The sequence below is a fragment of the Ranitomeya imitator genome, chromosome 3 (assembly GCF_032444005.1).
Source record: "Ranitomeya imitator isolate aRanImi1 chromosome 3, aRanImi1.pri, whole genome shotgun sequence".
Taxonomy (NCBI): domain Eukaryota; kingdom Metazoa; phylum Chordata; class Amphibia; order Anura; family Dendrobatidae; genus Ranitomeya; species Ranitomeya imitator.
Genome location: NC_091284.1, coordinates 434,492,270 through 434,507,847, shown reverse-complemented (window position 1 = coordinate 434,507,847; position 15,578 = coordinate 434,492,270). Strand labels below are relative to the sequence as shown.

Here is a 15,578-nt window from a genome sequence, read left to right as displayed (position 1 = left end):
CCTACTTGAATGACAACTTGTGTTTCTTCAGACATGACCGCGTATGCCGAGTACGGTCTTTTCCTACGTATGTAACCTAACCACCAAAAACTGCCCACCGACCCAACCTTTCCTTAAATAAAACATAACCAATTATTCTTTTGGATATTTTGGCCACAGCGGCCAACTTTTATTAACAAAATTAACATAACATAAATACAACAGTATAAATTCAAGGGGAGGGTTCTTGGAGCTAAAAAGATCTGGCAAAACCCACAAGATAAGATCGACCACCATATTACCCTCAGCCGTGAAAACCAGCTCGAGGGCACCGTACATCCCGTTCCGGGAAGAGAAAAAACCACCAACAGCTCCCAGGGTAAAACCCCGTCCAGAGCCCATACCAAAATGCCAGATCCAACCCCACCACATTTTAAATTGCCTGTAATTATGCTCCAATTCCTTCCCCCAACCAATCAGCGTCAACTCCAAGAACCCCCACCCCCCCACTGCCACTGTGACAATAAATGAATAAAATGCAAATAATGACCAAACACCCGCATACAAAGTGTAAACCCAAAAATGTCTTTTTTTTTTTTTTTTTTTTTATATAACTTCCCTCGCCATATCAATATATAAACTCTGCCCCACAATTCCCTCCCCCCCTCGTTAAACAAAAAACCCCAAGCACAAGGCTACAAGGGAGGGTGGGTGGGTCTTCCTTCTTCTGGATTAAGGTAGGGAATGGCGGTTTTCCCGCACTTTCCCTACTATCTCCCCCTTCTAAACCCCTCCCCCCTTTCCATTCTCCTATCCCCAGCCAGAGCATCATTTAAAAAGACCGCCCGGCTCAAAGCAGTCATGGGGGGCCTCCTCCCCCCAGCTGCGCTTTGTCCAGCCCCCATCTTGACCGCGTATGCCGAGTACGGTCTTTTCCTACGTATGTAACCTAACCACCAAAAACTGCCCACCGACCCAACCTTTCCTTAAATAAAACATAACCAATTATTCTTTTGGATATTTTGGCCACAGCGGCCAACTTTTATTAACAAAATTAACATAACATAAATACAACAGTATAAATTCGAGGGGAGGGTTCTTGGAGCTAAAAAGATCTGGCAAAACCCACAAGATAAGATCGACCACCATATTACCCTCAGCCGTGAAAACCAGCTCGAGGGCACCGTACATCCCGTTCCGGGAAGAGAAAAAACCACCAACAGCTCCCAGGGTAAAACCCCGTCCAGAGCCCATACCAAAATGCCAGATCCAACCCCACCACATTTTAAATTGCCTGTAATTATGCTCCAATTCCTTCCCCCAACCAATCAGCGTCAACTCCAAGAACCCCCACCCCCCCACCACACACGAACAGCCCTGACCACCTCAGGCTCGTGAGTGCCCCAACGCCACCAACGCCCGTTCAACTCCTTCTTGCAATGCTAAAGTCCACAAATCAATCCCAATTGCGTTTAAGTGGACTCCGTCTTCCAACCAGTAGTTACCAAGCCCTGACTCCAATTCAAAATGTCTAACACTAATCCCCCCGTTCCTAGAAACAAAACCCGCTATTGCCCTGTTCAACTTGACCCTAGCCCTATTAATACCCTTCAAAGATCTAGCCCCCCTCCACCGTTTTCTAGGCACAATATCTGACCACACAATCAACACCCCAGGAAATGATACCTGCAACCTCAACAAATCGAACCGTATGTCCCTAATCAATTCCCTAACAGGCCGCACACCCAAGTCATTCCCCCCCAAATGCACAATTAAAATGTCAGGTTGTCTATCTAACCGAACCGCCTTAGAAAATTCAGGAAGGGCCCTGCCCCACACCATCCCCCTATATCCCAACCACCGAATGACAACTTGACGCCTACTAAAGCCCAGTTGCCTACCGTCCGGCCTGACCTCGGCCCGCAGCGCCCCCCAATGAACGAACGAATGTCCGAAGATCCAGGCTAAGTAAGGGGACATACCTGCAACAAGATGCATGAAGAAAAAACACTGGGGTCAAATACAAAATCATAATCACACCACTGAATTAATGACGGACGTAACTTAAGTAACGATTGGAAGTCCACCTGCCAATTCTACAAATATCTTCCGCGCCCAAACCCAAACTATCAGCTTCTGATGCCGCCCCGATACGAAATGAATGCGACCCAAACATATCCGGAGAAAGGCCCAACTCCTGCAAGCCCCTTCTTAACACTGCAATGAACTGAAAGCGTGACAAAAATGACCCCTCTGCGTGACACAACAAAGGGCCAGATCTGCCTGACCATAACTGCCAGTATGCTTCCAGACAACCTCTAGGACACATCAGAGACCCGTTAACCCTCCCCAGCACAACACGTCTCCCTCTCCCAATTTGGTCAGTCTTTGAACGCCGAATCCAAAAAACGATACCCCCCGTCCAAACTTCCACATCCTCCGCCAACAAACCCCCAGCTCTAACTTTGGACGCAGACACCAGTTCCCCAACGCGCATGGCCCCAAAAAATGCTAATGAAAAGGCAAGGCGGAACAATGCCAACTCAAAACCCGAACCACAAATAATCTCCAAGACTCCACCCAACCGTTCTAAAAGGCTAAACGAAATGGGGCGGCGATGGTCAATCGTCTGATTACCTCTCCTAAAACCCCTAAGTGCCTGTCTGACCAAAAAAATGTTTTGTCGCGTCCACCAACCCCTGCAACTTAAAAGCAAAAGCCAATCCAGCAACAAATTTATTAACCTTCAAAACTGACCAACCTTCTTCAGCCGCCTTCCCGATCAAGAATAATACTGCCAACATCCTGTCTTCTTCAGACACCAACTGGCCCCACACCGACACCCAACTTTGCCATACCCGCCAAGATGCTTCATATGATGCCCATGTTTGGCTCGTAACAGACTCCTGAATCAACCGGCCCGCTCGTCCATAATCACGCTCCAGAGATGCAAAGGGCATTCATCTCCCGAGATCTCCGCGTCCGGCACCAATTCCCGAAAACGGTCCCACTGGAAACGAGACAATGCATCTGCTATTGAGTTCTGCACACCCGGCACATGCACCGCCGAAATACAAGCGTTCAGCTCCAAGCACCGAAAAACCAACTCCCTCACCAACTTAATCACCGGGGGAGATGAGGCCGACAAACTGTTAATTACCGACACAACGCTCATGTTATCGCAATGAAAACGAATCCTTCTGTTAGCAAACATTTCCCCCCAAATGGAAAACGCTACCACAATAGGAAACAATTCCAACAGGACCAGGTTTTTTGTAAGGCCCAAGTCTCTCCACTGGCTTGGCCACCGTCCAGCACACCAACGACCACCGCAATAGGCCCCGTAACCAGCCGAACCGGCTGCATCCGTGAATATCTCGCAATCAAAGTTTGTCAAGACCTCCTGCTGAATCAATGACCGCCCGTTGTAATTGCACAGGAAACGTTGCCACACTAGCAAGTCATCTTTGTGTTCTTTGCTCAGGCGAATAAAATGGTGCGGCTCCTTCACGCCTGCCGTCGCAACCGACAACCTGCGACAAAATATCCTGCCCATGGGTATGATCCGACATGCAAAATTCAATCTACCCAAAAGAGACTGCAACTCTTTCAAAGTCAACTTCCGCTTTCTTCTAGCTCTTTCAACCTCCTGCTGCAGCATGGCCAACTTATCCTCCGGCAACCGACACTCCATTTTTTCGGAGTCAATTAAAATTCCCAAAAAACTCAACGCCGTGCTGGGACCTTCTGTCTTATCCGCCGCTAATGGAACTCCAAAAAGCTCTGCGACCCAAAACATAGCCGTTAACGTATTACGACACACAGCGGAATCAGGCGGCCCAATAAACAAAAAATCATCCAAATAATGGATAACCGACTGAACTCCCGCCATGTCCCTAATCACCCACTCCAGAAACGTACTAAATGTCTCAAACAACGAACAAGAAATGGCGCAGCCCATTGGCAAACATCTGTCCAAATAGTAACCACCATTCCAAAAACAACCTAATAACGGAACACTGTCCGGATGCACCGGAAGCAAACGGAAGGCCGATTCAATATCCGTCTTTGCCAACAGCGCCCCCGGGCCATGCCTTCTCACCCACTGCACCGCTGCATCGAATGATGTATATTCAACAGAGCACAGCTCTTGGGCGATACCATTATTTACCGACCGACCCTTTGGATACGACAAATGTTGAATCAACCGAAACTTATTCGGCTCTTTCTTAGGCACCACCCCCAAGGGGGAAACCACCATACCCTCAGTCGGCGGGTTCAAAAACGGCCCAGACATCCTTCCCAACTCCACTTCTTTCTTGAGTTTAACATCAACGACTTCGGCATGCAACATTGCCGACCGCAAATTCTTAATTGAAAAAGGAACCTCGTGACTCGGGGGAGGAATCCTAAAACCATCTGCAAAACCATTAAAAATAATACCTGCCTTCACCTGATCAGGGTACCTATTTAGATAGGGGGCCATCTCGTGAAGCCTCACCGGGCTCTCCCCCTTGACCGGCACCCACAACTGGCTTTCCTTTTCCCTTCCTGAAACACTTTGAAGCCCCGTGTGAACTTCCGTTACAGTGGGAACACACATGCTTAAATTTACAGGTGTTACCGTATTTACACTGCCCGTCATTAAACTGCCAGCAGGTTCCAGATTTTTCCTTTGCTCCCTGTGCACCCTGACTACTGCTTCCGTGTCCCGCCTGCTGGCTGCCACCACCCCCGGACCCATGAAAGGACTGCCCATGTCTAGCTGGGGCCATAACCTTCAGCCAAAGGCCTATATCCTTCTGGTCCCACCTAATTTCCGGCCTCACCGCTTTTCTCTGCCTAAACTGCTCATCATACCGCAGCCACGTCTGACCGCCGTATGTACGATGCGCCTCCCCAATCGAGTCTAGATAGCAAAACAAACCCGAGCAATTCTCGGGCGCCTTCTCCCCCACTACGCTCGCCAATATTGCGAATGCCTGTAACCAATTCACAAATGTCTGCGGGATTAACCGCCACCTCCGCTTTTCTTCCTCCTCCTTTTTGCTATCGTCTTTTTTCCCTTTATCCAAGTTAAACTTCTCCAACGGGAGCAAGGAAAAAATTTCCACATACTCGTCTCTCCAAATCTTCTCCTTCACCTCCTTTTTTAAATGCGCTCCCAACGGCCCTTCAAAGCACACATAAACTTCCCCTTTCGCTCTGTCATCTAATTTGACCGTATCGCCTTTCTCCTTCTCTGTCTGAACCGAAACAGATACACCTGCCGATGCCACCTCCAATACCCGACTAGGGCTTACCAACCCACTTCCCGACGGGGGTACCACCCCTCGCCCAGCCAACCACGCCTCCACCGGCGATGCAGCAACCCCAGTTGCCGACCCCCCCTCCAATCTACGCAAAATTTGTGACACACCCTGCAATAAATCCTGCATACCTGGCACCTCTGCCACAATCGGCCCACTCCTCTGCCGTTCCTCACACACCGCCACCCGACCTCCCCTAGCTTCCTGCAACCCGGCCCCTGCGGGCGACAAACCAGACGTAGACTCATACTCACAATGCTGCGCGGGTGCTGTGTCCCCGCCAGCCGGACCTCCGGATCCCTGTCGCTCCGACCTCCATTGAAGATCACCGCTGGACTCCGACACCTCCTCACCGCGTCGATGCCCTGGGCCAGCGCCCCTGGCCTCCTCGTCACCAGGGGGGACCCGAGCGTGCTGGAACTGCTGCGCCGCTAGCCCTCTCTGCCCCAGGCCCGCGCCCCTGGCCTCCTCGTCACCAGGGGGGACCCGAGCGTACTGTAGCTGCCGTACCGATCCACTCCTCCGTCCGCCGTCAGTATCCCCCGCCACCTCACCGTCCGATGGGTAACGGGTAAACGCTGCTCTATGTTCCGGAGATCTCCTGGGCGACCGCGACCGGCCCCGCGTTCCAACCCGGGCGAGCCCGCCTGGTCGTGTAACGATCTTCGCTCCATAGCAGGCAGCTCGACACTGCTGCCTGCATCTCTCCCTCCGCTGCGCCGTTCCGTACAGGCGGGACGTAGAAGATCTCCTGACCGCTGACCGTCCGCCGCCTGTGTACTCCTTGTGGTCATCCCAGCAGGCACCCTGGGAGGTGATGGGCTGTGGGTGCCTGCCGCAGGTAAAGGGGCCGGATTCCTGGTTGTTGCTGCCGCTGCTCGTCCTGGCCGTGCTGCTCCTCCTGGACTTGCTGCTCCTCTTGCTGCTCCTCCTGGCTGTGTCGCTCTGCCTGGCTGGGCTGCTCTTCCTGGCAGCGTTGTTCTCCCTCTTCCTGCCGCCGCGCGCCCCCTGGGCGCTGTGGATCTGGTGGGGGCAGGGGAAGCGGCAGCCGCTCTGCCCCTGGACGCCGGGACACCAGATGGAGCTGGTGGAGCGGCGGCCGCACGCCCGCTGCTAGCTGAGGACCTGCCAGGAGCGGAGGAAGCTGCGGCTGCGCTCTGCCTGGATCGCGCAGGCCGCACTTCCGGTCCGGCGCTCCCGGCAGCAGCGGCGGTGTCCTGAGTCTGACGCCCGGTGCGTGCAGGCCGGGTGCCTGGATTCCTGCCGGAGCGGGAGCGGCCGGGGGAAGCAGCGCCGCTGGACTCACCGCCCGCAGGGTCCCTGGAGGGGCTCCGGAGCCTGCGCCTGCCACGCGCCGGGAGATCCGGAGATAGTCTCTCTGGGGGCCTGGTCCTCCTGCCCTGTGAGCTCTGCCCGGATCCTCCTGCGGCACCAATGATGGAGGCCAGCTGGGCCTCAAGCCAGCCCCCTCTTCTGGATCTGGCCATCTCTTGGAGCTGGGCCAGCATGGACTCCGCCGACGCCATCCTGCGCTTCTTCCTTCTTCTGGATTAAGGTAGGGAATGGCGGTTTTCCCGCACTTTCCCTACTACCTCCCCCTTCTAAACCCTCCCCCCTTTCCATTCTCCTATCCCCAGCCGGAGCATCATTTAAAAAGACCGCCCGGCTCAAAGCAGTCATGGGGGGCCTCCTCCCAGCTGCGCTTTGTTCCAGCCCCCATCTATTTTCCTCTAACTAAACTGCCCACACTACACACCTTTCAAAACCCAGTTATGAATCAGCTCAACACTTGGAGCTACAGAAAACAAACAGTCTGGGGAATAACAGGCTTTGCTACCAAACCTACTGATCATTCCATAAAAATCAAGCCCACAAAACAGGAATAAGTAAACTTAGCCAATGTAACTTCCGGGAGTCTATTGGAAAGGAATCTTGGGGAAATCTTGATCCCCGACCACTGGTTCTGCAAATACAGTGGGGCAAAAAAGTATTTAGTCAGTCAGCAATAGTGCAAGTTCCACCACTTAAAAAGATGAGAGGCGTCTGTAATTTACATCATAGGTAGACCTCAACTATGGGAGACAAACTGAGAAAAAAAAATCCAGAAAATCACATTGTCTGTTTTTTTATCATTATTTTTGCATATTATGGTGGAAAATAAGTATTTGGTCAGAAACAAACAATCAAGATTTCTGGCTCTCACAGACCTGTAACTTCTTCTTTAAGAGTCTCCTCTTTCCTCCACTCATTACCTGTAGTAATGGCACCTGTTTAAACTTTTTATCAGTATAAAAAGACACCTGTGCACACCCTCAAACAGTCTGACTCCAAACTCCACTATGGTGAAGACCAAAGAGCTGTCAAAGGACACCAGAAACAAAATTGTAGCCCTGCACCAGGCTGGGAAGACCGAATCTGCAATAGCCAACCAGCTTGGAGTGAAGAAATCAACAGTGGGAGCAATAATTAGAAAATGGAAGACATACAAGACCACTGATAATCTCCCTCGATCTGGGGCTCCACGCAAAATCCCACCCCGTGGGGTCAGAATGATCACAAGAACGGTGAGCAAAAATCCCAGAACCACGCGGGGGGGACCTAGTGAATGAACTGCAGAGAGCTGGGACCAATGTAACAAGGCCTACCATAAGTAACACACTATGCCACCATGGACTCAGATCCTGCAGTGCCAGACGTGTCCCACTGCTTAAGCCAGTACATGTCCGGGCCCGTCTGAAGTTTGCTAGAGAGCATTTGGATGATCCAGAGGAGTTTGGGGAGAATGTCCTATGGTCTGATGAAACCAAACTGGAACTGTTTGGTAGAAACACAACTTGTCGTGTTTGGAGGAAAAAGACTACTGAGTTGCATCCATCAAACACCATACCTACTGTAAAGCATGGTGGTGGAAACATCATGCTTTGGGGCTGTTTCTCTGCAAAGGGGCCAGGACGACTGATCCGGGTACATGAAAGTATGAATGGGGCCATGTATCGTGAGATTTTGAGTGCAAACCTCCTTCCATCAGCAAGGGCATTGAAGATGAAACGTGGCTGGGTCTTTCAACATGACAATGATCCAAAGCACACCGCCAGGGCAACGAAGGAGTGACTTCGTAAGAAGCATTTCAAGGTCCTGGAGTGGCCTAGCCAGTCTCCAGATCTCAACCCTATAGAAAACCTTTGGAGGGAGTTGAAAGTCCGTGTTGCCAAGCGAAAAGCCAAAAACATCACTGCTCTAGAGGAGATCTGCATGGAGGAATGGGCCAACATACCAACAACAGTGTGTGGCAACCTTGTGAAGACTTACAGAAAACGTTTGACCTCTGTCATTGCCAACAAAGGATATATTACAAAGTATTGAGATTAAATTTTGTTTCTGACCAAATACTTATTTTCCACCATAATATGCAAATAAAATGTTAAAAAAACAGACAATGTGATTTTCTGGATTTTTTTTTCTCAGTTTGTCTCCCATAGTTGAGGTCTACCTATGATGTAAATTACAGACGCCTCTCATCTTTTTAAGTGGTGGAACTTGCACTATTGCTGACTGACTAAATACTTTTTTGCCCCACTGTATATCATAATGCTTATCCCCTACTGACATACCAAGCATGTACAACTGAGTCAGGGGATAATGACTAATACCTTTCAGTGTAGGTTGTCTTAAAGACATGCATTATTTATAATGATGGTGAACATTATTTCCACATGCGGTAAAAGCTCTAATATAAATTGTAATTCTGTACGAGTCTATGAGATCAGTAATACAGAACATTTAAACGGTACCAATAATGAAGCCTGCTAAAGTAAGGATAAACTTTTAGGACAATTTAGGGGACAGATCAGCTAATTAAACTAATACTATGTTGATTACAGTCAGTACAGCAGAAGATTAGTTTTCTTTTGAAGTGTCTTAAGCAGGTGCGGTATTTAACCCCTTAGTGACAGAGCCAATTTGGTACTTAATGACCAGGCCAATTTTTGCAATTCTGACCACTGTCACTTTATGAGGTTATAACTCTGGAACGCTTCAACGGATCCCGCTGATTCTGAGATTGTTTTTTCGTGACATATTGTACTTCATGTTAGTGGTAACATTTCTTCGATATTACTTGCGATTATTTATGAAAAAAACGGAAATATGGCGAAAATTTTTAAAATTTTGCAATTTTCAAACTTTGTATTTTTATGCCCTTAAATCAGAGAGATATGTCATAAAAAATAGTTAATAAATAACATTTCCCACATGTCTACTTTACATCAGCACAATTTTGGAAACAAAATTTTTTTTTGTTAGGGAGTTATAAGGGTTAAAAGTTGACCAGCAATTTCTCATTTTTACAACACCATTTTTTTTTAGGGACCACATCACATTTGAAGTCATTTTGAGGGGTCTATATGATAGAAAATAATGAAGTGTGACACCATTCTAAAAACTACACCCCTCAAGGTTCTCAAAACCACATTCAAGAAGTTTATTAACCCTTTACGTGCTTCACAGGAACTGAAACAATGTGGAAGGAAAAAATGAACATTTAACTTTTTTTTGCAAACATCTTAATTCAGAACCATTTTTTTTATTTTCACAAGTGTAAAAACAGAAATGTAACCATAAATTTTGTTATGCAATTTCTCCTGAATACGCCAATACCCCATATGTGGGGGTAAACCACTGTTAGGGCGCACCGCAGAACTTAGAAGTGAAGGAGCGCCGTTTGACTTTTTCAATGCAGAATTGGCTGGAATTGAGATCGGACACCATGTCACATTTAGAGAGCCCCTGATGTGCCTAAACAGTGGAAACTCCCCACAAGTGACACCATTTTGGAAACTAGACCCCTTAAGGAACTTATCTAGATGTGTGGTGAGCACTTTGAACCCCCAAGTGCTTCACAGAAGTTTATAACGTAGAGCCGTGATAATAAAAAATCGCTTTTGTTTACACAAAAATGATCTTTTTGCCCACAAATTCTTATTTTCACAAGGGTAACAGGAGAAATTAGACCACAAAAGTTGTTGTGCAATTTCTCCTGAGTACGTCGATACCCAATATGTGGGGGTAAACCACTGTTTGGGCGCACCGCAGAGCTTGGAAGAGAAAGAGTGCCGTTTTACTTTTTCAATGTAGAATTGGCTGGAATTGAGATCGGACGCCATGTCGCGTTTGGAGAGCCCCTGATGTGCCTAAACAGTAGAAATCCCCCACAAGTGACCCCATTTTGGAAACTAGACCCCCCATGGAACTTATCTAGATGTGTGGTGAGAACCTTGAATGCCCAAGTGCTTCACAGAAGTTTATAATGCAGAGCCGTGAAAATAAAAAATATTTTTTTTTCCACAAAAAAAGATTTTTTAGCCACCAAATTTTTATTTTCACAAGGGTAACAAGAGAAACTGGACCCCAAAAGTTGTTGTCCAATTTGTCCTGAGTATGCTGGTACCCCATATGTGGGGGTAAACCACTGTTTGGGCGCACGGCAGAGCTCGGAAGGAAGGAGCGCCGTTTTGGAATGCAGACTTTGATAGAATGGTCTGCGGGTATTATGTTGCGTTTGCAGAGCCCCTGATGTACCTAACCAGTAGAAACCCTCCACAAGTGACCCCATTTTGGAAACTAGACCCCCCAAGGAACTTATCTAGATGTGTGGTGAGAACTTTGAATGCCCAAGTGCTTCACAGAAGTTTAGAATGCAGAGTCGTGAAAATAAAAAATATTTTTTTTTCCACAAAAAAGATATTGTAGCCCCCAAGTTTTTATTTTCACAAGGGTAACAGGAGAAATTGGACTGCAATAGTTGTTGTCCAATTTATCCCGAGTACGCTGATGCGCCATATGTGGCGGTAAACCACTGTTTGGGCGCACGGCAGAGCTCGGAAGGGAAGGAGCGCCTTTTTGGAATGCAGACTTTGATAGAATGGTCTGTGGGCATTATGTTGCGATTGCAGAGCCCCTGATGTACCTAAACTGTAGTAACCCCCCACAAGTGACCCCATTTTGGAAACTAGACCCCCCAAGGAACTTATCTAGATGTGTGGTGAGAACTTTGAATGCCCAAGTGCTTCACAGAAGTTTAGAATGCAGAGTCGTGAAAATAAAAAATATTTTTTTTTTCACAAAAAAGATTTTGTAGCCCCCAAGTTTTTATTTTCACAAGGGTAACAAGAGAAATTGGACCCCAGAAATTGTTGTCCAATTTATCCCGAGTACGCTGATGCCCCATATGTGGGGGTAACCCACTGTTTGGGCGCACGGCAGAGCTCAGAAGGGAGGGAGCACCATTTGACTTTTTGAGCGCAAAATTGGCTGTCATGTTTGGAGACCCCCTGATGTACCTAAACAGTGGAAACCCCCCAATTCTAGCTCCAACCCTAACCCCAACACACCCCTAACCCTAATCCCAACCTCATCCATAATCCTAATCACTAACCCTAACCATAATCACAACCCTTACCCCAAAACAACCCTAATGTCAACCCTAACCATAACCCTAATCAAAACCCTAAATCCAACACACCCCTAATCCTAATCTCAACCCTAACCTCAAACCTAACCCTAATCCCAATACACCCCTAATCACAACCCTAACCTTAACCCTAATCCCAAACCTAACCCTAATCCCAAGCGTAACCCTAATGCCAACCCTAACCCTAATACGAACCCTAATCCAAACCCTAACCCTAATCCCAGCTCTAACCCTAACTTTAGCCCCAACCCTAGCCCTAACTTTAGCCCCAACCCTAACCCTAGCCCTAGGGCTACTTTCACACTTGCGTCGTTTGGCATTCCGTCGCAATCCGTCGTTTTGGACAAGAAACGGATCCTGCAAATGTGCCCGCAGGATGCGTTTTTTGCCCATAGACTTGTATTGCCGACGGATCGTGACGGATGGCCACACGTCGCGTCCGTCGTGCACTGGATCAGTTGTGTTTTGGCGGAGAGTCGGCACAAAAAAACGTTCAATGAAACGTTTTTTTGTACGTCGCATCCGCCATTTCTGACCGCGCATGCGTGGCCGTAACTCCGCCCCCTCCTCCCCAGGACATAGATTGGGCAGCGGATGTGTTGAAAAACTACAGCTGCTGCCCACGTTGTGCACAATTTTCACAACGTGCGTCGGTATGTCGGGCCGACGCATTGCGACGGCCCCGTACCGACGTAAGTGTGAAAGAAGCCTAACCCTAAGTTTAGCCCCAACCCTAACCCTAAATTTAGCCCCAACCCTAACCCTAAATTTAGCCCCAACCCTAGCCCTACCCCTAACCTAACCCTACCCCTACCCCTAACCCTAACCTAACCCTACCCCTAACCCTACCCCTAACCCTAACCTAACCATACCCCTAACCCTAACCCTATCCCTAACCCTACCCCTAACCCTAACCTAACCCTACCCCTAACCCTACCCCTAACCTAACCCTACCCCTAACCCTAACCCTAACCCTACCCCTAACCCTAACCTAACCCTACCCCTAACCCTAACCTAACCCTAACCCTACCCCTAACCTAACCCTAACCTAACCCTACCCCTAACCCTACCCCTAACCCTACCCCTAACCCTACCCCTAATTTTAGCCCCAACTGCTGTTCTCCTGCCGGCCGGCAGATGGAGACAGATGGCGGGCGCACTGGGCATGCGTCCGCCATGTTCTGCTGCCGGCGGCCAGGAGGAGCAGCAAGAGGATCCAGGGACCTAGGTGAGTATGCTAGGGTCCCCGAATCCCCCTATTTCTCTGTCCTCTGATGTGCGATCACATCAGAGGACAGAGAATTACACTTTACTTTTTTTTTTTTTTTTTGCGGTCGCCGGTAAACAGTTAATTACCGGCGATCGCAAAACAGGGGTCGGTAATACCGACCCCGATCGTGCTCTTTGGGGTCTCGGCTACCCCCGGCAGCCGAGACCCCAAAGATTCTCCCGGTGCCGGTCGGCGGGCGCACTGCGCATGCGCCCGCCATTTTGAAGATGGCGGCGCCCACCGGGAGACACGAGGAGCATCGGGGGAGCTAGGTGAGTATTGGGGGGCCACCTGGGACCCCTTTTCTCTGTCCTCCGATGTGCGATCACATCGGAGGACAGAGAAATTAAAAAGAGATCGCTTTTTTTTTTTTTTTTTTGCGATCGCCGGTAAACGGTTAATTACCGGCGATCGCAAATGCGGGGTGGGTTAAAAACCCCCCGAATCATGTTCTCTGGGGTCTCGGCTACCCTCGGCAGCCGAGACCCCGGAGAAAATCGGCCTCTGGGGGGCGCTATGGACTTTTTCCACAGCGCCGTTAATTAACGGCGCTGTGGTTTAAGTACCCTTAGCGGCCGCCGTTAAAAGGCGTATCGGCGGTCGCTAAGGGGTTAATATATCAATATACTTGAAGTGATTCTGAAGCTTGATGACCACGCTAAACTCTCATATGTACAGCACATTAAAATCAAATGAAAAAAATGTACAATGCTTTTTAAAGTATGTTGTAAATTAATAGAAGTCTTATTTCACATAATGAAATGTTCTCATTTATTTCATACACTATAAATATAGCATCCTCTTGCAGCACTTTCCTCATACTGGTAATTAAAGCTCCAATTTCTATCGCATTTTTCTGGAAAATAACTGAACTAATTCACTTTCTGAAGTGATCATTCTCTCCCACTGAGACCTGAATATGTTTAGAATAGAATAGAAATAAAGCAATAAAATAGATCAAACATGCTATAAAGCATAAAAGACACACAATACATACCTTTGGGATATTCAGCCAGAACATTACGTGTTAAGCAGACCTTCCCAATCACGTCATCACGGCTACAAAAAAAAGAAAGTCAGATTTTTAACTGTATTTCTATTTCTGTTATCTGTAGGCTGCTGCTCTATTCTTATTTGGCCATAATGAAAATAAGCACTATGGGTCTGATTCATTAAGCCTGTCGATTTATACACCAGTCTCAAAGAAGGAAGTCTTGTTCACTAAGAGGGTGCTTCTTTAACCCCTTCACCCCCAAGCCTGTTTTCAACTTCCTGACCAGGCCATTTTTTTCAATTCTGACCACTGTCACTTTATGAAGTCATAACTCTGAAATGCTTCAACGGATCCTAGTGACAGTGATAACATTTCTTCAATATGACTTATAGTTATTTGTGAAAAAAATGGAAAATTGGTGAAAATTTTGAAAATGTAGCAATTTTTGAACTTTGAATTTTTATGCCCTTAAATCAGAGAGATATGTCACAAAAATTAGTTCATAAATAACGTTTCCCACATGTGTACTATATATCAGCACAATTTTGGAACCAAAATATTTTTTTGTCAGGAAGCTATAAGGGTTAAAAGTTGACCTGCGATTTTTCATTTTTTCAATTAAATTTAGGAAACCATTTTTTTAGGGACCACCTCACACTTGAAGTCACTTTGAAAGGTCTGTATGACAGAAAATACCCAAAAGTGACACCATTCCAATAACTGCACCCTTCAAGGTACTCAAAACCACATTCAAGAAGTTTATTAACCCTTCAGGTGCTTCACAGGAGCTGAAGCAATGTGGATGGAAAAAATTAACATTTAACTTTTAAGTCACAAAAATGATCATTCGGCAACAATTAGTTTATTTTCACAAGTGTAAAAGGAGAAAATGATGTACTAAAGTTGTTGAGCAATTTCTCCTGAATACACCGATACACCATATGTGGGGGAAAACCACTGTTTGGGCGCACAGCAGGGCTCGGAAGGGAAGGAGCGCCTTTTGACTTTTTGAATGCAAAATTGGCTGGAATTGAGAGTGGATGCCACGTCGCGTTTGAAGAGCCCCTGATATTCCTACACATTGGAAAACCCCCACAAGTGACCCCATTTTGGAAACTAGACCCTTTAACGAAGTTATGTAGCTGTGTGGTGATCACTTTGAACCCCCAGGTGCTTCACAAAAGTTTATAACGTAGAACCATGAAAGAATTAACGTAGAACCATGAAAGAAAAAATCCCATTTTTCTACGAAAATGAACTTTTAGCAATGATTTTTTATTTTCACAAGGGTAAAAGGAGAAAATGGTCATCTAAAAGTATTCAGCAATTTCTCCTGAATACGCCGATACCCCATATGTGGGGGAAAACCACTGTTTGGGTGCACAGCAGGGCTCGGAAGGGAAGGAGCACCTTTTGACTTTTTGAATGTAAAATTGTCTGGAAATGAGAGTGGATGCCATGTGGCGTTTGATGAGCCCCTAATGTGCCTAAACATTGGAAAACCCCCACAAGTGACCCCATTTTGGAAACTAGACACTTTAGCAAACTTATGTAGCT

At 47.5% G+C, this 15,578-nt stretch overlaps 1 protein-coding gene across 5 annotated transcripts in view; it reads right to left on the bottom strand.

The window, feature by feature from the left end:
- Window positions 1-15,578, bottom strand: part of LOC138670188 (ras GTPase-activating protein 4-like) — a 324,283-nt gene that overhangs the window by 152,446 nt on the left and 156,259 nt on the right. For all 5 annotated transcript variants that reach the window (XM_069757300.1, XM_069757303.1, XM_069757302.1 and 2 more), the window contains one exon: window positions 14,025-14,086. In XM_069757300.1, the coding sequence (XP_069613401.1) occupies window positions 14,025-14,086 (62 nt within the window). The remainder of the gene's footprint in view (window positions 1-14,024; window positions 14,087-15,578) is intronic.